This window comes from Octopus bimaculoides, chromosome 23 (assembly GCF_046866305.1).
Source record: "Octopus bimaculoides isolate indiv1 chromosome 23, ASM4686630v1, whole genome shotgun sequence".
Lineage (NCBI taxonomy): Eukaryota > Metazoa > Mollusca > Cephalopoda > Octopoda > Octopodidae > Octopus > Octopus bimaculoides.
Genome location: NC_142950.1, coordinates 28,180,478 through 28,205,477, shown reverse-complemented (window position 1 = coordinate 28,205,477; position 25,000 = coordinate 28,180,478). Strand labels below are relative to the sequence as shown.

General features: G+C 35.2%; 1 protein-coding gene across 1 annotated transcript in view; it reads right to left on the bottom strand.

The window, feature by feature from the left end:
• The window catches only part of LOC106873037 (protocadherin Fat 4), a 46,730-nt gene that overhangs the window by 16,534 nt on the left and 5,196 nt on the right, over positions 1-25,000 (bottom strand). Inside the window, exons 4-20 of the mRNA XM_014920244.3 lie at positions 20,055-20,291; positions 19,381-19,459; positions 18,323-18,489; positions 17,582-17,758; positions 16,847-16,995; positions 15,710-15,890; positions 14,755-14,916; positions 11,581-11,718; positions 9,758-9,880; positions 8,576-8,752; positions 7,445-7,635; positions 6,013-6,445; positions 4,506-4,699; positions 2,718-3,147; positions 2,032-2,222; positions 894-1,320; positions 386-582 (exon numbers count right to left, since the gene is read on the bottom strand). Of these exons, the coding sequence (XP_014775730.3) occupies positions 386-582; positions 894-1,320; positions 2,032-2,222; positions 2,718-3,147; positions 4,506-4,699; positions 6,013-6,445; positions 7,445-7,635; positions 8,576-8,752; positions 9,758-9,880; positions 11,581-11,718; positions 14,755-14,916; positions 15,710-15,890; positions 16,847-16,995; positions 17,582-17,758; positions 18,323-18,489; positions 19,381-19,459; positions 20,055-20,193 (3,555 nt within the window). The 5' untranslated portion in view covers positions 20,194-20,291. The remainder of the gene's footprint in view (positions 1-385; positions 583-893; positions 1,321-2,031; positions 2,223-2,717; positions 3,148-4,505; positions 4,700-6,012; positions 6,446-7,444; positions 7,636-8,575; positions 8,753-9,757; positions 9,881-11,580; positions 11,719-14,754; positions 14,917-15,709; positions 15,891-16,846; positions 16,996-17,581; positions 17,759-18,322; positions 18,490-19,380; positions 19,460-20,054; positions 20,292-25,000) is intronic.

The following is a 25,000-nucleotide window of genomic DNA, read 5'->3' as shown; positions in this document are numbered from 1 at the left end:
ACAAGCATACGTAACTTCAGGTAGGGCTGAGTGGTAAGAAGTTTGCTTGTCGCAGCAGGCTTGCCTGCAGGCAGCAAAAGAGTTGCTCGGGGAGGAAGTATAAGAGGCTTAAGTGCCTATTCATTGATTATTAAATTATGCTATTTTGATTGTTTGATTTGATGTGATTTGAATTGATTTGACTGTATGTAATTTGGAATGTAAAGGAACAGTGATTTCGAGGGGTTTTCGGTCGGTGGCCACAGTCAAATGATTGAAACAAGCAGAAGATAACAGATAAAAGATATTAATCCATTGAGTTTTATTTAATTTCGAACACAACTGTTGAACTCATCCTAACTACATTGAAAAGAGATGGTGGCATGCAAGGAGATGTTCTACTCACCTTGCTTTCAACAACATCAACAAAATAAAGGCGAGAATAGAAGTGTGGAGCTTCGTTTACATCAACAATTTGCAAGGTAAGGTTGGAGAAATCTGAATGGGATTTGCCATCACTCACAGATACAGAAAATATAAAGCTAACATCAGACATAGCTTCGTAGTTAAGCATTTGGTCAGCTGCTGTAAATAGTTTTCCACCTGTAATATGAAGAGTAAACACTCTATACATACATTATATACCTATATGTAAGTATATCATCATTTCATTTAATGTCCATTTTCCATGCTAGCTTGACAGGAAAGGCAATGGCCAATACAGCTTGGCATCAGTGACATCACAACAGCTAAGTGAACTGGAGCAACGTGAAATAAAGTGTCTTGCTCAAGAACATAACACAGCCTAGTCCAGGAATTGAACTCACTACCTCATGATTGTGAGCCTGACGCTCTAACCACTGAGCCATGTGCTTTCACCAATAATTATAACACAATTAAAAGAACCTACTTACTTTTATCATCGAATGTAAACCACACAGCTCCTTGAGGTGGGAAATAGATGAAGTTGAATGACACAGAATCCTTGTCGGCATCATAGACATCTACCTGAAACAGTTCTGTGCCTGGTTTTGCTTCTTCTTTAACATAGACAGTCTGTGGTAAGTTGATTATCTTTGGAATCCGGTTCTTAGCCTTGATGTCAATATCGAGCCTGGCTGTGCTGCTCAATCCTGACGAATCGTATGCTGTGACATTGATTGAGGTAAACTTTGGCATTGTGGTAGTACTGTAGTTGACGGCAAAGTACAGTTCACCTGTTGTGCTATTAATTGCAAACAGACTGTGATTTGAACCTTTGCTAATTTTGTACTGAGTGACATCTCCTTGATCAGGTTCTATTGTATTCAGAGGAATGATGTTTGTAAACACTGTTCTTTCCTAAAAGACAGAAATAGAACGTGACCTGGGGCAAAAAAACAGTTACAACAACAATAATTTTTTTCTACTATAAGCACAACACCTGAAGTTTTGGGTGAGGGGTATCTAGACAATTATATTAACCCCGGGGCTCATATTGTATTTATTGCATTGACACCCCCCACCTATCCCACCCCCAAAAGAGATGAAATTCAAAGCCAACCCGTGCAGGATTTGAACTCAGAATGTAAAACCAGAAGAAATGCCATTTAGTATTTTGTCTGATGCACTAATGATTCAACCATCTCACCACCTTTATAATAATAATAATAATAATAATAATAATAATAATAATAATAATAATAATAATAATAATAAAAAGCTAATAAACTGGATATTATCATAAAAGACCAGACAAAAAAGATGTGTTTATTAATTGGCATGAGTATTCCTTGGGATGACAATATAACGGCGAAAGAATTTGACAAGATCAGTAAATATAAAGACTTGCTAATAGAAATTGAAAATATGTCACACACACACACACTCATACACATTCACACACACACACACTCACACACACATACACTCATGCACACACACATACACACTCACACACACACACATGCATACCTAATCTACTGGAATACTAAAGAGAATTCTCATATATGAGATGCCAACTGGGTGGACCTACAGCAGGAGCATCAAAGACAAATGAGAAGAGATAAATACCTTTGCTTCGAAAGTTTTTACGTAGAAAATCTGTGATGTAAAATATGGTGGTTCATTGGAGTCTGTGATGACAATGGTCAGGTTATATGACGGAGAATTTAAATGGCTATCACTTGCTGTCGCGCTAACTGTAAACTCCTTTGTTGTCATCATTTCATAATCTAGATTTCCAGACACATGGACTGCTCCAGCTTAACAAAAAGAAAAGGAAAAAAAAAAAACACAAAATAAACAAATAGGGTCATTTTATTTTATTTATCTTTTATCTTTTACTTGTTTCAGTCATTAGACTATGGCCATGCTGGGGCACCGCCTAGAAGTTTTAGCTGAATGGATCGACGCCTGTACATATTTTTCTAAGCTCTTTTGCTGAACCACTAAGTTACAGGAACACAAACACACTAACACTGGTTGCCAAGCAGTGGTGGAGGGACAAACACAGACAGAAGGGGACACACACATAGAAATACATACATACATATATACATACATACATATATATACATACATACATACATACATATATATATATATATATATATATGTATGTATATGTATATGAAGGGCTTCTTTCAGTTTCTGTTTACCAAATCCATTCACAAAGCATGAAAGAAGGGACAAGACAACGAAAATGCCAAAGATAAGAAAGAAGTAGTGAGATAAGACTGAGTCAAAGAATTACTTACTCGACTGATTAAAGAAGAACTTGGACGAAGCCCCAACAGTCAAATAATCAATTTGGTAAAACACTGTATCTTCGGAGTCTGGATCCACAGCATTGATTCTATATATCTCAGTATTGTTAGGTGTGCTCTCTGATACCATCAATGACAAGGGAAGTCCTGTAATCACTGGAGCTTTATTCAATGATCTGATTGATACGTCAACCCTTGCACTGTCCGACAAACCACCACGGTCACTGACTGAGATGATAAGCATCACGTGATGTGGTACTATATGGGAATTGTAGTCGAGAGTTGTGATGAGATTATTGGTGAGAGGATCGAATTTGAAGAAACTGCTGTAATTTCCTGGCTCCACCGTAAAGTTGTACTCGTCATTCAAATCTGGATCGCTCACTTCAAATGCAGCTGATTTCATTAATACCAAACCTTTCTGAGGAAAAAGTAAAAGAAAGAAAAAATATAAGACTTATTTTAACCCTTTTACTGTGGAAGTCAGATTTATATATACATATATATATATATATATATATATATATATATATATATATATATATATATATATATATATATATATATATATAGGTGAGAAAGTTGGTATGTGAAAGCATGTGGTTGGATGTATAAAAGATAATAAGAGTGAAAAAACTACAGAAGCCTTGTGTTACATGGTTAAAGTATATATTTAAATTATGTCAGAAAAAATGTTATAAAATCTTTTTGGTATATAAACATTGTATTTTGAGAAATAACCAGTTTCGTGTTGTCTTTTCAAATTAACGAACACGTTACAATGAAGTAGAGAGATTTGAGAGACAACACGAAACCGGTTATTTCTCAAAATACAATGTTTATATACCAAAAAGATTTTATAACATTTTTCTGACATAATTTAAATATATACTTTAACCATGTAACACAAGCCTTCTGTAGTTTTTTCACTCTTATTATCTTTTATATATATATATATATATATATATATATATATATATATATATATATATAGTTGAAAAATATCGTTATAGGTATAAATATACCATAAACAATTATAGAAAAAATGGAGGAGAAAAAGATGTTGAATCAAAAATTAGATTTAATACAAAATAGGATTCAATACATATGCACGTTTCAAAGGACAATACAAATATGTAAGAAAAAAATTATAGTCATAGTAATTATAATTAAATTTACGCATTGACATTTTCATCAGTGTGAGGAATTTTTGTAAGGACATCGAAAAAGGTTTAATAAAATAAAGTAAAGTAAAATAAGAGACAATAAGGGAGAATACAAATGGAGTAATAGGGAAAAAATAGGATATTTACAAACAAGTTGTAAAAGGGAGAAAATAACAGTAGTAATTTTAGTAAGAGAGTCGAAAGAGGAAAAAAGACAGACATATCAATGTGTGTGCACGTTTATATGTGCAGTAAACTATAGCATAAAAATAAGAATAAAAATCTAATGGATATGTTTTTAAAAATGGTCACAGTCTAATGACTGACACAAGTAGAAGACAAAAAAATTATAGAAGATATATATATATATACATATGTATATACAATTGCAGCGTGGAAAGTGTTTATAAGCCATTTAAAAACACACAAAAACCGTTAGATTCACTTCAACATTTAAATTTAATTTGTCAAAATATTTTCGTCACTTTGAGAACATGACCTGTTCGCTGACAAAATTCCCAGATGCAGCATGGTGGTGGTGGTGGTGGTGATGATGATGATGATGATGATGATGATGATGATGATGATGATGATGATAACGATGTCTACATACCTTTGGTTCAGTTGTTTCTGCATAGTAAACATCATGTTTAAATACAGGAGCTTCGTTGACATCGATTACAGTAATTGATAGATTAGCTGCTCTTGAGTCAACAGAACCATCGTTCACAATAACTTCCAACATGTATTCTCGAGGCTCGGTTTCAAAATCCAATTTTTCTCCTGTTATAAGTGATACAGCCCCAGCTGTAGCAACAATAAATACGATAATAAGAGAAAATAAGAAGAAAAATAATGTAAATATGGATTTTTATAAACTTATTGAACATTATTATTGTTTATCATTAGCATTTATTGTTTCAGCATGGAAGGTGTTTATAAGCCATTTAAAATAACACACACAAGCCGTCAGATTCACTTCAACATTTAAATTTAATTTGTCAAAATATTTTCGTCGCTTTGAGACCACGACCTGTTCACTGACAAAATTGTCACGGTCTCAAAGCGACGAAAATATTTTGACAAATTAAATTTAAATGTTGAAGTGAATCTGACGGCTTTTGTGTGTTATTTTAAATGGCTTATAAACACCTTCCACGCTACAATTGTTTTCGTTCCAGCACACGATCTCAGATCAGATCACTTGCTATGCAAGTACATCTCCATAATTTATTGTTTCATTACAGTTTTATTGATATTGTTTATCGTTAATCATCACTATCATCATCATCAGCAGCAGCAGCAGCAGCATCATTGTCATCAGCATTGTCGGTGTCATCATCATCATCATCATCATCATCATCATCGTCACCATCACCTTGGACATCTTTTTTTGAATTCCATATGTCAAGCACTCACGGACATGCTTACTAAATCAAAAATCAAAACAGCACCCATGACTTTTGGTAACATGTTGAAACATGGAATAAACCACCCACATCAGTCAGTAGCTGTTGATAGAGAAAAGCATCTATTAGAATTTCAATTTTGAATTGGATTGTCAATGTTCAGTCCGCTACAAGATAAAGGCCTCAGCATGTCCTCTCCACCAACCATGGTCTGATGTGAAAGCCATGAATTTGAACTTGAGATCATATTGGTTTGATGAACCTACACCACACTGGCATGACATGGCTTAGGAGAGAAATGCAGATTTTATACTCATAGCCAAGAGTAGTTAAGTGAATTACATTGACTCTTAGTGTTCAACTAGTATTTGTGTCATATTTGAAGTAAAACTGAGATAGACAAGAAAAACTAACTGGAAGTGGAATATATAATGTTATGCATACAATGAAGCCTGTTAAATGAATGAAGGCCTCAGGGTCACTCGATCTCCAGCCAAATCTCACACAGGTCATACTCTTGTCTTAATTAACGGTGTGTATGTGTATGGAGGGCACAGTGGATATAGTATGAAAATATAACAGAATGATCATTTCTAGAATGCTTTAAGATCATAGGCCTGCTCGATCAGGATACCCCTACAAGGCCAAACAACAACAGCAACAACAACCACAAATGAAAAGTTTTATGATAATATTAAGAATAACTCTTACTGGAATAATTCAGATAGAATTTACTTGCACCAGTCAAAGGGTAAAACGATGCCCGGAAATAAACCGGGTCCATTTTGTCAGCATCGAAAGAAGTGACAATATAGAGTGGACGTCCACTGAAGTTACTGTTCTCAGGAACTGTCTGTTTCCATGGTAAATTGTTAAGATAAGGTTTCCAGTTCAAAGCTTTGATGTTTAGGTCCACTTGAGCAGTGCAGTTTAAACCAGACTTGTCTATAGCAGTGATGTTCAATAAGACATGTGATGGCATGATTCGGACATCATAGTTCACAGCGAATCTGACCTCTCCAGAATCAGGGTCAATTTTGAAGTTTAAAGCATGTTGTCCTCCCGAAATTTTGAAAGTTATTTTGTCTAACTGATCTGGATCATAGACTTGAAACATTGTATTTGGGATTACAACAACTCCAGCCTGAAATAGAGAAGTAAAGAGAAAAATGGTTAGTTCACATTATTCCATAAGATGCACAGGGCCAATTTCCCAGTTTCTCTGATATATATATATATATATATATATATATATATATTCCTCCTGGATGGCATGCCAGTTCATCACAGGATTACTCATTTTTACCATCTGAGTAAACTGGAGCAATGTGAAATGAAGTGTTTTGCTCAAGAACACAATGCATCGCCCAGTCCAGGGATCGAAACTATATTACAACCATGAGCCCAGAACTCTAACCACTAAGCCATGCACATCCACAAAGTGAAATATGTAGGAACGTTAATTCATAAAAATGAATAGCAACCCCATCACTTCCACCAACTCCATCATTGTGTCTGTGTAAATATGTATGTATACACGGATGTATATGTGAATGCAAACCCTTTGCCCTGTAGTGATTTATAACCCCTCTCACAATGCCCTTTCTGCCTTCCTGCCTAGATGCAAAATCTGTATGTCCTTTAGACTTTCTTCTTGTGTCTGTCAAAGGTCAAACGACTTGACCCCCCACATCTACACTATCTGCTTGGTGAGTGACCCCACAGTTATTTATACTATTATACATTTCTTATAGACAGAGGGGACAAACAAGGACAGACAAAGGGATTAAGTTGATTACATCGACCCCAGTGCGTAACTGGTACTTATTTAATCGACCCAGAAAGGATGAAAGGCAAAGTCAACCTTGGTGGAATTTGAACTCAGAATGTAACGGCAGATGAAATTCCGTTAAGCATTTCACACGGCATGCAAATGATTCTGCCAGTTTGCCACCTTAATGTGGATATTATATTAAAACCCAAAATACTAATGCAGTATTCTTGTTATAAGACATAAACTTGTGATACGTCAGGACATGAACACCCTATCAAATGATGTCCACTTTTATTTTTCAATCTCAACAATTTGTACCTAATTTAAAAACAAAAACTTTAGAAGAAGGACCAGCCAAAATAATCTTACCGAATTCTCATATACAGAAAGTGAATAGTTAGCTGAGGAGAACTGGGGTGGTTCGTTAATGTCGACCACTTTGATACAAAGCTTTACTGGGTTCGATTCTGATATACCATCATTGGCCCAAGCTGTAGCATTGAAATTACGAGATGACATACTCTCGAAATCCAGCTTAGAAATCACTGTTATTTCTCCAGCTACAAATAAAAGAGGGAAAGGAAATATATTTATAATTTTAATACAAAAATAAATACACACACACACACACACACACACACACACACACGATGCAACACACTTTGGAGTTGTGTTTAATGTTCTCTTATAAATTAAAGTAAATCTATCACTCAGCGATTTAGCATTATTCAGATAGAATTGTGTGTGTGTAGGGTGTGGCAGAAGTAACGCCCTTTTGTATTTGAGTTTTGTATTTTCCTTTTTTATTTCAGAAATTTAAGATAAATATGGCCATGCAATTAATGAAGGTTTTCTAAGTAAGTCAATAAATTAGTGTTCAATACAAAATTACTTAATAAACATTTATATACTATAAAAGCTATTAAATGCAAAAAGGGCATTACTTCTACTGCATCCTGTATATGTACATATATATATATATATATATATATATATATAATGACACAGGAAGAAGAGGACAGAATTGGAGAGTGGAAGGTAAGCAAAGTGCATAAAGTGGAAATGTGAGGAAGAGAAAAGATGTATTTTGGTTTGTGGTAGAATGTGTGAGATATTTTCTTGTTAAGTATGGGTGGGACACACAGTGCTTCTAGAATTTTGATGCAAGATCAATAATTTTGTGGGAGAGGACAAGTCGATTAAATTGACCCTAGAGTTTAACTGCTACTTATTTTATTGATTGACCTCAAAAGGATGAATGACAAAGGTGACCTCAGCTGAATTTGAACTCAGAATGTGAAGGTGGACAAAATGCTTAACCGCATTTTGTCCAGCATGCTAACGATTCTGCCAACTGAAAATAATAATAATAATAATAATAATAATAATAATAATAATAATAATAATAATCATAATAATAATTTTACACTTAAGCAGAGTTTGCAGCAGAAGCTTGAATGAAAACTATCTCCGCTGCATTATTCATTGGTTTCTACTTACATTTACTTAAGCTAAAATACATGGATCCTGACTCAGACTGAAATCTCCAGTGATAGGTTAACTGGTCATCATCAAAATCTGAACCTTGGAGTTGGAAGATCATTTCCGTATTAGCTGTGTTCTCTTTCACATATAGATTAGCTTCATTTGGTGATATTGTTGGTGGATTGTTCAGGTCTAAGGACACAAGAAAAGTCATAATGATAAATGGTAAATATAAAACAGGGTTCATGGTGAAAACTCTATAGCAGTGGTTCTCAACCGGTGGCACGTGAAAAAACATTTGAGCGAGGTCGTTGCCAATGTCACTGGACTGGCTCCTGTGCAGGTGGCATGTAAAAAACATCACTTGAGCGTGGCCGTTGCCAGTACCACCTGACTGGCCCTTGTGCCGGTGGCATGTAAAAGCACCCTCTACACTCTCAGAGTGGTTGGCATTAGGAAGAGCATCCAGCTGTAGAAACTCTGCCAAATCAGATTGGAGCCTGGTGCAGCCATCTGGTTCGCCAGTCCTCAGTTAAATCGTCCAACCCATGCTAGCATGGAAAGCGGACGTTAAATGATGATGATGATGATGATGATGATGATGATGATGATGATGATAAAAGGATTTTTTAAGCATTGAATGGCTATGAGGGTCCACTTGGATAAAATAGGAGTCAAAGAGGTCCATAAGTAAAAGATAGTTGAGGACCAGTCTTAAGAAGAAATGGTATGCTGGATGATATAGATCCAGAGATATTATGTTTGGAAACGTTTTCCATAGATTACATTACAATATAATCCAATTTAAAAACCTGATGATGGGTGCACCAGCATGGCCACAATCCAATGACTGAGTCCTGGAGCAAAATAAAATCATTTGCCATGCTGCTTTATCAATTATTTTTATGAATGATACACAACAAAATAAGTTTAACCCTTTAGCATTCAGATTATTTTTTCAAATGTAATATTCATTTATTTACATCATTTTCAATTAATCCTGCATTATCTTGTAGCTTCAAGGTTTCAATAATGTGAGAATGTATTTTTGAAATGACACTGTAGGGTAGGAGTGAGAGGCCAGTTGTAGCCAGTTTGAAAATAAAGCAGATATAAGATTTAGGGCTGAATATGGCAAGTCTAAATACTAAAGGGTTATATAGGTTCATAATAAGGTGTAATGGAATGTATTCTTACCTGTAAGAAGTACGGTTAAAATGAATGGTCCTTCTTGGTTATAATGATCTGATATGAACATCTTAAGATCAAATATTGGTGAAGTTTCTGCTAGTAGGGCACGAACTGATGACATTGTCCCAGCTATAAAGTTATTCATAAGTGTAAAGAATCATATATATATTCATAAGGCTGATAAATATGTGCAGGTGTTACAAATTAAGTTTAATTACCAATAAACATCAGCTTGGATGACACTTTATTCAATCGAGTAAAATACGTAAAATATGGCCTGGACCGTGATGAGAAGCATGACCACCAGACTTCAGAAAGTAGTTGACCGTTTAATGGTTTTAGTAAATTTTTACAGAAAATATTAGCATTATACCATCCAGCATAAATAAAAGTCAACTTCATTATATTTAAGCCCTTATTTTTTCTGTAAAAACCTATTCTGACATTAAATGAGTCAGCTTCTGGTACAAATGTTTATGTTTTGTACCTCTTTTTTCAGCAAAAAAAATTTCAAAAAAATTCTGCAAATGATCTACTCATGTAATTTATGCACCCCTAAAGTTTATTTTTATTTTTGTGAAAAAAAATGTATAAATTACATGGGTTTTTACAGTATATATATATATATATATATATATATATATATATATATATATATATATATATATATATATGTATGTATGTATGTATGTATATATGTATGTATGTATATGTACATGTATATATATATTTTTAAAAATTTAAGGAATGGAGAAAACGCATGTTATAATTGCATACTTTATTCCTACATATGTTTCAAAGGATTACAACCTGTGTGATCCATAGGGATCTTTGATATTAAAATTGTAACCTTCTCTGTCTTACGTTTAAGATGATTCCCATGCTTTCCTTGATGAGAAGGTTACAATTTTAATATCAAAGATCCCTATGGATCACACAGGTTGTAATCCTTTGAAACATATGTAGGAATAAAGTATGCAATTATAACATGCGTTTTCTCCATTCCTTAATTTTTTAAATATACTCAAATACCCAAAATTTCAAGGAGTTCCTGCCTTAAAAACAGGAACTAAACCACAGTTATTTTGTGTTCTTTGCTACATTGGTTTCTATTAACCCATTTATTCTATCCGAAGAATTTTTATTCATTAAGATAGAAGAAATACACATAATTGTATATATATATATATATATATAAATACACACACACACACACACAGATACATATATGATTCCCTACGCTCTTGAAATTGCCTCCAAATACCAAATCCCTCTTCTTAATATGACAGACAAAACTCACAAAATGCAAAAAAAACCCACATTTATTCAATTCCAGAAATCAGACTTCAGCCTGTAATGAATGACACGTTAACCTTGTAGCGTACATATTATTCTGTCAAATGTATTGCTTACTTATTTGCATTGTTTTGAATTCATTATGTATTACCTCTCAACTTTGAGATTTAAATTATGTGAATGTTTATTTTTAGAATAATAGTATAGCATAAGTGTGAGTGGCCAGATCTGGTCAGTTTAAGCATAAAACAGGTAGAATGTTATTTGGGCCAGATATTTGGCCAGTTTAACCCTTTAGCATTAAGATTATCCTGTTAAAGGCTTTGAATTAATCATGCACTATCTCATATCTCCAAGATTTTGATGATGTGATAATTTACTTTTAGAATGATATTATAGGGTAGGTGTGAGAGGCCAGATCTGGCCAGTTTTAAACATAAACAGATAGAATATTTGGGCTAGCTTAAATGCTAAAGGGTTAATTCCAGTTGCATTCTTTTAGAAATTATGAGTTACCCAAATATTTTACTTACATGTTGACATCTGGAAAGGGCAGTGTTTCTTTGGACAGGACATTGAAATTATTAAAGAATCTCCCTCCTCGTCAGTTGCATTCACAAAATATATTTGACTTCCTATTTTGGTATCTTTCGCAGAAATGGATATTGATGCTGGAAAAGATATATTATCTCTTGTTGAGTAATGTCATGTTTGACATTAATTTTTGTTAAGATGTAGGCACAGGCATGGGTGTGTGGTAAGTAGCTTGCTTCCTTGCTTCCTAATCACATGGTTCCTGGTTCAGACCCACAGCATGGCACCTTGGGCAAGTGTCTTCTACTATAGCCAGGGGCCAACCAAATTCTTGTGAGTGGATTTGGCAGATAGAAAATGAAAGTAGCCCGTCTTCTATTAATGTGTGTGTGAGTGTGTGTTGGTTTGTTTGTATCCTTGTAACTTAGTGGCTCAGTAAAGAGGCTGATAAAATAAGTACAAGGCTTAAAAAGAAAAAAATAAGTATTGGTGCCACTAGCATAGTTAGAATGTGTGCCACCCGGGATGGCCTTTATGTTTGCCATCCCCAGACCCCACAAAAGACACATATTACCTACAGCAGACTCAAAAGTGGTGCCCCTTTAAAAGTGCTGCCTGGGGCGGACCGACCTTACTGCACCCTACTAGCTACGCTAGTGACTGGGGCCACTTCATTCAACTAAGAATTCTTCAAGGTGGTGCCTCAGTATAGCCATGGTCTAGTGACAGGAACAAGTAAAAGATAAAAGATATTTTAAGTTTATGGTGGCAACAGGACTTGCAGAAAATACCATTTCTATTTCTTGGTAGATATATAACATCATTACTGGAATAACTAAGAAATTTAATTTCGCAGTTGTAGGGTTAAACCGATATTGAGAGAAAGGAAATGGAAAAAAGAGATCTAAATCCGAAATGTGATTGAAACCAAAAACAACAAATAAAGCAAAAGAAAGACAAATTCTACAGAAATGTAAAAAAATGGAATAAATGAATAAATAAAATAAAGAATTTGGGAATCAAAGAATGCATTCGACAAGAAATTCTTTCCAAATCCCAATTCTCTAAATAAAGCAAAGTCTCGTCTCTGATGCTAAACTAGTTTACCTAGAATTGGCTACAGATAAAAATAGAAATCTATGCATAGCCAACGAGTGGAAAATTTTTTGGTAAAGTTTTATGAATGGTGAATTGGTTGCCAAATACATGAATGTTAAACACATATAATATCAGATTCATAGCAAGAAAGAAATACGAATTTACCATAACACAAACACACAATTTTCATGTAACATATTGAAGAGATGTTCATTGTGATGGAAACAGAGGAAGAAATTGAGTGATTAAAGGAAAATTTGTAAGTAGCTTTGACAAACAAAAACAAAATTAGTTGGATATTCATAATTCTTACAAAGAAACGCAATGTGTCTCTTTCCATAGTGCCCAGAGCTGTGAACAGGAACCTTGGCATGACCAGCTATGTTCGACAAAGCCGTCACCTCCTAACAGCCAAGGCCAAAGCAATCAGAGCTGAGAGATGCCCAAGCTTCTGTCATTCATCAAGTATTGAGGTGCAGGAAAAACTCTCGTGTTTGTGGACGAGAAAAAGATCATTGTGGACACTGAGGTAAATCACAGAAATTCTTGAATGATTGCATACAACCCTTCTGATATCCCTCCTGTGTTTGAGACTAAGAATCCTGCCTCTGTGATGGTATTTGGAGCCATGGCAAGTGATGGAAGTGCCATGGATCCATACTTCATTGAATTTGGTACAAAGGAGTATCTGGACAGCCTGAAGAACTCTCTGTGACCTTAGATGGAGCAGAAGTTTCGGCTTGACAACAATGTGGATTCTGCACCATGCCAGGGTTCAAAAGCAACACAGGCCTTCCTTGGTGAGAAGGTGCCATGTTTTGTGAGGGCCAACATCTAGCCCAGTAATAACCCAGATCCCAACCTCCTTGATTACTTTTTATGGAGTGTACTTCAAGCAAGGACCAATGCTTCACCACACTAGAGTGTCAACAGTATGAAGACCTGCATTGTGCATGCAACACACAAAATCAAAAAGGCAGCGGTTGTGGCCGTTGCATAAAAATTTCGTTCTCATGTAGCAGCAGTAATCGCCTAAAAGGGCAACCATACTGAGTGATAAATGTTTTTGTTGTAATAAATGTTACATTAAAATTTTATCTGTCTACTACCATTATTTTAATATTTATAACCAGTTTTATACATCATAAAAATTGTCTAAATTTGTCAGCAAGACCCTCTACATAGAGAGCAGGTGATAAAGAGTGTGATAAATAATAGAGACAGATTCATGATGGTAGATAGAGGGTAGGAGAGTTGTTGAAATAAAAGTCGATATATTTGTCATAGTAAATTTTATTTTATAATTATTATTTTATGGACAACATTATTCTTAGGATACAGATTTCGAAAATCAAATTCGCTTTTCTCAAGGTTGCATGGCTTCTCAGCCTTTTTGGGCTAAATATGCACACACTCTTATTACAGAATTTCCTCTTTTACCCTTACTCTGCTTTCTTTGTCCCTCCTTTTCTCTCTCACCCTCTCTCTAGATATATATATATACATATAATCTAATATAAAATAAGATATAATATATAATGTGTGTGTCTGTCTGTCTGTCTTCATCCTTCAACAGAAAGGAACATGAAGAAATAAACAGAGAGGGAATAAAAAAAAAACTTGTGGAGTTAGCAGTCAATCATGGCGAATATGTATATATGTATATATAATTATACATATATACATAATACATACATACTTATGCACACACATATGCATGTATGTGCACACACCCACACCCACATACATGTATGTACACACACAAACACACATACACAAGCATCCATACATATATTGTGGGCGTCAGCATAGAATAATTCTTGAGAAACTCGATTTTCCATTTATTTGAAGAATTACTTCTTCCATTGTCCGTTCATTTGTCTGTCTAATAATTCCACAATATATTTGCAAATTCATCCATTTTCTTTTTTCCTTTTTATTTCTTTTTCGCTTCAATGATCAATTAAGTCGCTCATCGTTTACAACACCGTTCCAGAAACATTAGACATTGCAAGACCAAAAAATAAATCATCCGAAATGATATTGAAACTCTAGAGAATGGTTTTGGTACTTACCAGGTAAATTATGTACAACTGGAGCTTTGTTCTTGATCAGATCCATTGTAAGGGACGACTGAATCTTTTGGTGACCATCAAAACAGGTTATAACTGCTACATGTGAAGTGAATTTTGTATACAATAACTTGGCTTTGGCTCGCAAATAAAGTTCATATGTGTCTGAAATATACACACATACATATATATATATATAAATGTTATAAATGTTCTATATTATACACAGCCTTGGGTTTTTTTATCTCATTACGAAAAGTATATCCTATATTCACACGCTGATATATGACCTAAGTTCGACTCCTTATTCGCATAACCACTGAACCTGGAACTTAACCGTGGTCTATCCATAGCACTTACTCAGCATTACTTGAAACCTCTGGGTCTAATTGACATCACTGTCACTCATAACCTATACATATATATATATATATAGGAGAGTTAGTTTCAGGGGTTGTAAATGCACCTAAGTCTTAAAACATGAAGTTTTTAAATTTTGTAACAAATTTATTGAAATACCAAACTGGTTTCAACAATATTTTGTTTTTCAATGGTAAATAAAAAGAAACTGGGAGTGATTGAAGGTAAACAGTACTATTAAACACACACACACATATACACATGGTGCGAATGGTTTTGTTAAGCGATGTCGAGATTTACAATTCTGTAAATAATAATAATGGTATTTGTTTTTATAAGCTTAAAGCTTATAGCAATCACTGTGCAAATGACTAAGGAAAAGGGATGTGGGTTCAAGTCCCACATGTATGGAAAAGCCTGCTTTTTTGTTGAGGGCTTATATGCCCCATTAGTAGACTATTTTCCATAGTCAATTTGCACGGCGATCACTATAAGCTTTAAGTTTATAAAAAAACACCATTATAATTATCTCTCTCTCTATATATATATATATATATATTATTATGTATATGTACGTAAGTAGGACAATTCTACTCACTTATGAATGGAAAGGTTTGTTTCAGAAGGAATAAATTCTTCTGCGTAGTTCCATTGATTAAAGAACAGGATATTTTCCTTTCGGCCACCGAATGACTGACGTTGAACTGTCGCAGAAGCATCTGCTGGCTTGCGTCCTCTCTCACATCAATATGGAATGGTAAATTGTAAAACTGGAAGTGCTGCAAATAGTCATGCAAAGATGTGAAATTCATCACCACTATCATCATCCTCGTCATCTCCACCACCACCACCACCACCACCACCAACACCAACACCAACACCACCGCCACCATTATTTTATGTTCTGAGTTCAAATTTTGCTGAGATCAATCTTGCTTTCATCCTTTTGGGATCGATGAAATAAGTACCAAATGCATACAGGGGTTGAAGTAATTGACTAGCCTCCTCCCCCAAAATTTCAGACTTTGTGCCTATAGTAGAAAAGATTATTTGTAGCATTATTCTAAGGCAGCAAGCTGGCAGAATCGTTAGCATGCCGGGGAAAATGCTTCTCAGTAATTGATATGTCCATGTTCTGAGTTCAAATTCTGTCAAGATCGATTTTGCCTTTCATTTTTTTTTTGGTCAATAAAACAAGTACTAGTTGTATACTGGGGTCGATGTAATTGACTTACCCCTCCCCCAAAAGTGCTGGCTTGTGCCAGAATTTGAAACCATTATTCACAAATTTATGCTAAGGCAGTGAGCTGGCAGAATCAGAAGCACATCCAGCAAAATGCTTCGTGGCATTTCATCTGTCTTTACATTCTGAGTTCAAATTCCACTGAGGTTGACTTTGCCTTTCATCCTTTTGGAGTTGCTAAAATAAGTACCAGTTGCATACTGGTTCAATGTAATCAATTTATTCCCTCTCCCAAAATTTCAGGCTTTGTGCCTATAGCAAAAAAGATTACTTATAGCTTTATGCATTTTGAGACCTACTATCCCACCCCAAAATTGTTTCATGTTCTCTCAAAAGTTTATAAAATTATTATGATGTCTACAACTATCACAACACGTTCCTCTCTTTCTGTTTCTTCCCCCGCTCTCTCATTCCTTACTTTTCCCACCCTTTTGCTTTCTTCCTTGTTTTTAGACTCTCCTCCTCACCTCTCTCTCAAGTACATGTACTTACCTCTTGTAATGGCGATATACTGCCCAGTTTCTTTTGTTTAAATCTAATGTCTAAAATGCTGTCAGAATACATGCCACAAGTATCAGAAACTCGGAGTTTCAGTTTAAAGGAATCAATATCTGGAATACTGGAATTCAAATATATCCCACCTAAAATATAAAAAAGAAAACAAAACTCAATATTGATTTGTATCTGTGATGCAGAGAGATCAATTAAATTGACTCCAGAAGGCCAACCCTGTATATATGTATGGATCAAAACAGTTTTATTCAAATTTGTTGGTACTCTGAGTTTCAAGTATGATGCTAGTCGTCAGCCATTTTGAATTTCAACTACCAATTAATGTGTTGAGTGCCCTTCTTTCATTTGTCCACTCACTCGTACATATATATATATATATATATATATATATATATATATATATATATATATATATATATGTATACACATACACATACATGCACACATAGTCATACACATAGTCACACACATACACTCAGGTACACATATGTACATATATATATATATATGTGTATGCATATCTATCAGTGTATATATGTATGTGACTATATATGTGTATTTGTATGTATATACGTATATAAGTGTGTGTGTGTGTGTGTATGTGTGTGTGTGTGTGTATGTGTGTGTGTGTGTGTATGTGTGTGTGTGTGTGTTGCACACGCATGCAAGCATGTGTATGTGCGTACAACAGAAAAACTTTGAATAAATATATACCACTTTCAGAATTCAGATGGAATGAAATATTCTCCTTGGAAAATTCTATAAACTGGAAGAAGATTTTGCCCTGTCTGTCATCATCATGTGCTTTTATACTAAACACCAATGTCCCTTTAGTAGTATTTCTTGGAACAGATATCACGGCAGGTAGATTCCGAAAAACTGGTGCTTTACCTGTGGGCAAAGATAGAAAGTGTTATGTTTTATTTCACAATTTAATTAGTGGAAACGTCTAAAGTCAACTAAGTACATCCACTATATGTATGTATGTATACACATATATATGATGGGCTTTCAGTTTCTGTCTACCCAGTCCACTCACAAGGCTCTGGTCACCCCGAGGCTACAGTAGAAGACACTTGCCCAAAGTGCCATGCAGTGGGACTGAACCAGGAACTATGTGGTTGGTAAGCTCAATCATCATCATCATAATCATCAACCAACAATCATCATCGTCATCAATCATCAGCATCAACAACCATCAACCATCAATCATCAATCACCACCATCATCAATCACCATCAATCATCAATCACCGTCAATCATCAATCACAATCAATCACCATCAATCATTGTCATCAATCACCATCAATCATCATCAATCACCATCAATCATCATCAATCACCATCAATCATCATCAATCACCATCAATCACCATCAATCATCATCAATCACCATCAACCATCATCATCAGTCATCATCATCATTATTATTGTTGCTGTTATTGCTATACCTACCAGATGAAAGAACTGCTTTCACAGCATAGTTACGATCTTCAATAACTCTGACAGGAAATTGAAATGTGTCTCCGATTTTCAGGGATGGCATCTTCGAAGTTCTCAAGATGGTACTTCTGGTTGCAGCATTCTTATTGTATGTGATCATATCACGTCCTGAATAAGACCTAATAAAGCAAATTATTATTCTTGCATATTTATATCTATCTACCTATCTATATATATATATGTGTGTGTGTGTGTGTGTGTGTGTGTGTAGAATATAATAAATGTATAGGCAGGCACACAACTGGTATCAAGTCAGTTTATGATATTTATGAATACAAAACATAAAGTAAAGCAAATGCTATGATGTGCTTAACTCACAAGAGGGTTGTGAAATATGCTCACATACTCCTGGAGTAGCTGCAATCCATAGTTTTAATATGATTACTATTATTATAGAGTAGGTTAAGGCATATACTCCCAAAATATTTACAAGTCTGTTTTATTATTATTATTATTATTATTATTATTATTATTAAGTATACAGTAATTATTCTTTTTTATTCCAGGTGCCATTATATTAAACATTTGCAAAGAGTAACCATGCCACGCACAAAAGATTCAGTACAACTGTCAGATTTTCAAAGAGGTTTTATTGTTGGGCAATCTGAGGCTGGTCTTGGCTAGCGAAAAATTACCGAAAATCTTCAAATTCTTCTTGCTACTGTTAATATGCAATTCAAAAGCCAAGGAAAAGAATCAACAGATTCTTGTTCTGGTCGACTTGGGCCTCTGGAAAGGAAGTTTTGCTGTTTGAAGAGAATTGTGGAAAACGAACCCTGTTCGAAGGCTTCTGACATTGCAAAACAGCTAGAGGTTATTATCTGTTATTAGGTATCTATTTTTTTATAAACATAAATCTGTCTTCAAATATCTTATGCACCCTCTATTTATACACATACATACATACATTCATACATACATACATACATATATACATACATACACACATACATACATACACCCAAAGTCTTATAGTGAAATTTGTTATGTGAAACTTGTAGAGACCATACCATCCAATCATATCTCCTGTGTTTACCATAATAGACTGTGCCGGGGTAACAGGAAAAACCAGTTTTTTCTGTATATTATCTGTAGAAAATAAGTAAATATATTAAATAATGACAATAATTACCAGAATAACACAAACAAAAATATGAATGAAAGTGAATATGAGTGAGAATTAAGAATAAAGATTTCTAAAAATAGAACCCTTGAACTATTAATCTAAAATTGGAAATAATTACAAAAAACAGTTAAATCAAGGGAAGATCTCCATTTGGACTAATGAGAGAACTTATCAAGAATGCTAAGATAATATCAATGATAAGAAACACAGATCTGGCTGTCACAGACACAAATATCAATGTTACCAGGTTAAAGGAAATAACATCGACAGCAGTTTTTAGGTTTGTTTTAAATGTTTATGCTTTTAAATATCTTTGTTGTGACTGGCATCAGGCTGGAGAAATTGGCTGAATTTGAGGTTTAATTTTCCATTAATTTCTTTAAATAACTATGCTGATGATGACGATGATGATGATGAGGAGGATGCTGATGATGACGATGAGGATGATGATGATGATGATGATGATGATGATGATGATGATGATAAGATCAATAATATCAACAACAGACTCGGCAATAATAACGATAACAATAATGATAAGACAGTGTTTTCTCCTACCTGGAGAAACAAGAAGGTTATTTTGACCCCTTAACTGATAGGTATTGCTTTGTTGGCCCTTTGAATTATTGTTGTCCACCACATCAGTGTAGTTGCTGCTGCTGTTGTTGTTGTTGTTTTGGGGGCGCCATATTTGCATACGGACTGTTCCAGCACGTTTAGTGAAGATTTCCCAACTTGAGATATGACCACAACATTGGACAGTATATAACGGATCAATAAGAAGGTAGCTCTGACCTGAAAAAGCAATAACAATAATAACAACAACAACAACAATACTAATAATACTAGTAATAATAATAATAATATTCCCTAAAAGAAATGGAAAAACTTTCAAAATACAAAGACCTGGAAATAGAGGTAACTCGAATGTGGAATCTAAAAACAGAAACAATTCCTATCGTAGTAGGTGCTTTAGGTATAATAAAAAATATTCAGACAAATACATAACAAAAACACCAGGACTTACAAATATATATAACATACAGAAAATTGCACTACTGGGCACTGCACACATCCTACGCAAAACACTTTCAATACAGTAACCATAAGAGCATCACAGCAAACCACAGCACATACCCAAGGCACACAGAGCTGCGCTCGGTAGTGAAGTGAAAGCACGTTATAAAAATAAAACTACTGAACAATAATAATAATAATAATAATAATAATGATTTTGTTTATTTGCCACCAGGAAGAAGGATGAGGGAGCCATGTCCATCCAGTCTTTTAGTATATTAGAGAATATGCTGATCAATGAATCCTTTATTGAAGAGAGTAGGGTGTTATTTGAGAAAGACTTGGTAGCTATTTCTAGTAGATAGAGTAACGAATTAGAGTCGCCATTACTGGCATGTATGTCTAAATGTCAAAAGAATAGATGAAGAAAATACGGCAGACGATAGTAAGGGCAAGCGATATATAATGAAATATTGATGAGGAATTGTAATATAAACATGAATACTAGGAAGAGAGGTAAAAAAAAAAAAATATTATATCCTAAAGAATCTTGTGGCAAAGAGAAAATAATAAAACTCATAAACAGAATTTGAGATAACGAAAGTAATAGAGACGATGAATTAGTTTGGAATGAAAGATTTATTTAAAAAAAAAACACGGACAAAACAAACTATAGAAATTTCTTTTGTACTTCAGATATTGTACAAAGGCGATATTGATGTCTTGAGAAAAACGAAATTGGTTCAAGCTATTTACAAGAAATCTTTTCTCGTGGTTACACGTGAATAGAAAAGCTGGAGAGAGAGAAAGAGAGAGATGTGTGGGGGTGGGGGGTAGTGAGGGGGGGGGGAAGAAAGCGAAGGTTAAGAGAGAGTAAGTAATCCTGGATATTTTATTCTGAATGTATGTTGTTTACTTTATTTTATTATACAACCAGCAATATGTATGTATGTATGTATGTATGTATGTATGTATGTATGTATGTGTGTGTGTGTGTATGCATGTATGTATGTATGTATGTATGGATGTATGTATGTATGTATGTATGCATGTATGTATGTATCTTTCTGACTATCTGTCAGTCTGTCCGTCTAACTTCTGTTTGTCCCTCCGTCTTCCTGTCTATAGATAGATAAATAGATAGATAGATAGATAGATAGATAAACAGACAGGTACATACATACATACATACATACATACGTACATACATACGTACGTACATAGAAACTTTATATGTGAATGTTATATGTATGTTACCCGGATGTTTCAAGAAGACAGAATTGACACGAAGCGCAGCCTCTCTTGGACACAATACCACTACATCACATTACATTTTGAAGGCTATGCATTTGCAATCCTGGAAAAGGAGATTGCAAGAAAGTAGCTGGTGAACAAGAGAGACAGTGACGCTCTCGTAATCCCAAGGTGCAACCGCATGTGTAGGCTGCGCCATGTTTCTGTGGAAGACATTACGCTTGTAATTAGCAGCTGTTCTAAAATGTCGTCATGGCACTACCTCCCTATGCGGCACGATGTTGTTGCTAAAACAATTTACAATGCTATCCTCAAAAAAGACTATCTAGAAATAAACTTAGAAAATCCCTTTGTTATGGAATACATTCATAAACATCAACTTCCTACCACATAAATATATCTTGTTGGCCTCGTTGTTTTCAATGAAGCACAAAGACACACACACACACACATTGTTGGCACTCCGTCGGTTACGACGACGACGAGGGTTCCAGTTGATCCAATCAACGGAACAGCTTGCTCGTGAAATTAACGTGCAAGTGGCTGAGCACTCCACAGAAACGTGTACCCTTAACGTAGTTTTCTCACAGAGTGTGACAAGGCTGGCCCTCTGAAATACGGGTACAACAGAAACAGGAAGAAAGAACGAGAGAAAGTTGTGGTGAAAGCGTACAGCAGGGTTCGCCACAAACCTTTGCCAGAGCCTTCCTCAATAAAAACGCACAACACCCGATCTGGGAATCGAAACCGCGATGCTACGACCGCGAGTCCGCTGCCCTAACCACTGGTCCATTGCGCCTCCACACACGCATATACAACGGTAGGAACATACATAAACATGCACACACACAGAGACACACGCATTCACACACGCGGAGGAAGAGATGGAAAACGAGAGAAAGATTTGTCCAAATGATTATCTTTTGATAAATATAATCGTGCTTTGGTTGTGGTGAGAGTAGAAGTAGTAGTGTCAGAGTGATGGTCATGGTTGTAGTGGTGGTGGTGGTGATTATGCAGGTGGTTGTAGCGGTGGTGGTGGCGGCGGCAGTGATGGTTATAGTGAGAGTGGTGATTGTGGTGGTGGTGGTAGCAGCGTTTACGGGGGTGGTGCGTGTGATGTTGGTGGTGGTGATAGTTATGCTGGTGGTTGTAGCGGTGGTGGTGGCGGCAGTGATGGTGGTGGTGATGTTTATGCCGGTAGTTATAGTGGTGGTGGTGGTGGCAGTGATGGTAATGGTGAGCGAGGCGATGGTGGTGGTGGTGGTGGCGATGGTGGTGGTGGCGGTGGTGGCGATGGTGGTGGTGGTAGTGGCGGCGGTGGTAGTGATATTAGTTGTGGTGATAGCGTTGGTGGCGGTGATGATGGTGATGGTAATGGTAATGGTATAGTTGGCGACGGAAGTAATGGATGCGCAACAGAGTGCAAATGTGTTGCTGTCTGTTTAAGATGGATGAAATGTTATAAAAACAAAATGAAACTATGTTTATTTGTCTCAATATTTCTTTTATCTTTTACGTTAATCTCACTAAACCAATTAGCCAAAAGACAAATGAAAACGCGCGTGCGCGCAGTATCAGCTCATGATAACAAGTGTGTGTGTGTGTGTGTGTGTGTGTGTGCGCGCGCGCGCGCGAACGCGATTGTTTACTTAAACGGGGAAATTACAGTTTCGATAAGTGCATCCGTACGAAGTTAGGATCTTGAATGATTGATAAAACTTCTCAGCTGTATTGAAATTGTGTGCGCATGTTTTCGATTTATATATTTGTGTGTGTGTAGTTGTGGTGAGAAGTTTGCTTCCCAGTCACATGATTCTGCGTTCCGTCCCACGGTGCGACAACTTGGACAAGTGTCTTTTACTATAGCCTTGGGCCGCCCAATGACTTGTGAGTGGATTTGTAGACGGAAACTGAAAGCAGCCCCGTTGTATATATATATATATATATATATATATATATATATATATATATATATGGGAGTGTATTTCTGTCTCCAATCACAAATTGACAACCGGTTTTGGCATGTTTACGTCCTCGTATCTTAGCGGTTCCGCAAAAGAGACCGATAGAATAAGTACTAAGCTTAGCAAAAAGTAAGTCCTGAGGTCGATCTGTTCAGCGAAAACCCTTCAAGGCGGTACTCCAGTATGGCCACAGTCAGATGATTGAAACAAGTAAAAGTAAAAGAATATACATCAATACATTCATATGCACAAGCATGGATACAAACATATATATATATATATATATATATATATATATATATATATATATATATATATATATATATATATATATATATATATATATATATATATATATATATATATATATATATATACAACATTGAATGGATGAGCAATAATTGTCCTCTGTGGATTAGATACGAGTCTATCCTAGGTAACTCTCCTAGAAGTTCTCATACTGAGTCTCTGCGACCAAATGAGCAGAAGCTGAATATAATTTTTACCCTCGGGAACATCGATAAATATTGACAATGATTTAAATAGAACGATTGCAGGGGTAACACTGTATAAGGTAACTTGCAGATCACATCACAACTTCATTTCGAATCAGCTTGAATCATTAAGCATAATTTACTTTGTTGTCCATTTTGGTGAACAGAATGTAAGAACCTCTTAAATTTCATTAATATACGGATTAACATGCAGTTTACCGCCGAAGAAAACGTGTAAGTAAATTGTCCTAAAAAAATGGAAGTGATTTACTAGAGAAACCGGAAGTGATTGGGATTTGTGCTGATTTTTTTTATCTGACCACCTGTGGCGAAACAAATTTCGAGATTGTCAAAATAAACAAATAAATAAATAAATAAATAAATAAACTATTTATGAATCTCATTTAGTGTTTTAATGGCTGTTATGTTTTCCCATAAATGTAATTGTTTTCATCTTATATAAAATATTTGTAGTTTACATGTTGTACCAAATATGTACAGTTTTCATATTATATTAAATATACTAGCAGAAAGACAGCACTTTGGGCGGTTTTCTGCTTGCTCCTTGATAATATTTTCACATTTGATTCCCATTTGTAATAATTTTTATATTTTACGTTTAATTATTTCTTTGTATAATAGTGCTCACTTGCATAGTAAATATAGCTTTCATTATTTTATCACAGTCACAAGCTCTCTTTTTTAAAACAAACATCACGGTAGTCCAGCAACAAAGGGAGAAGCAATTTGTCAAGTTTTATCTTCTCAAAGC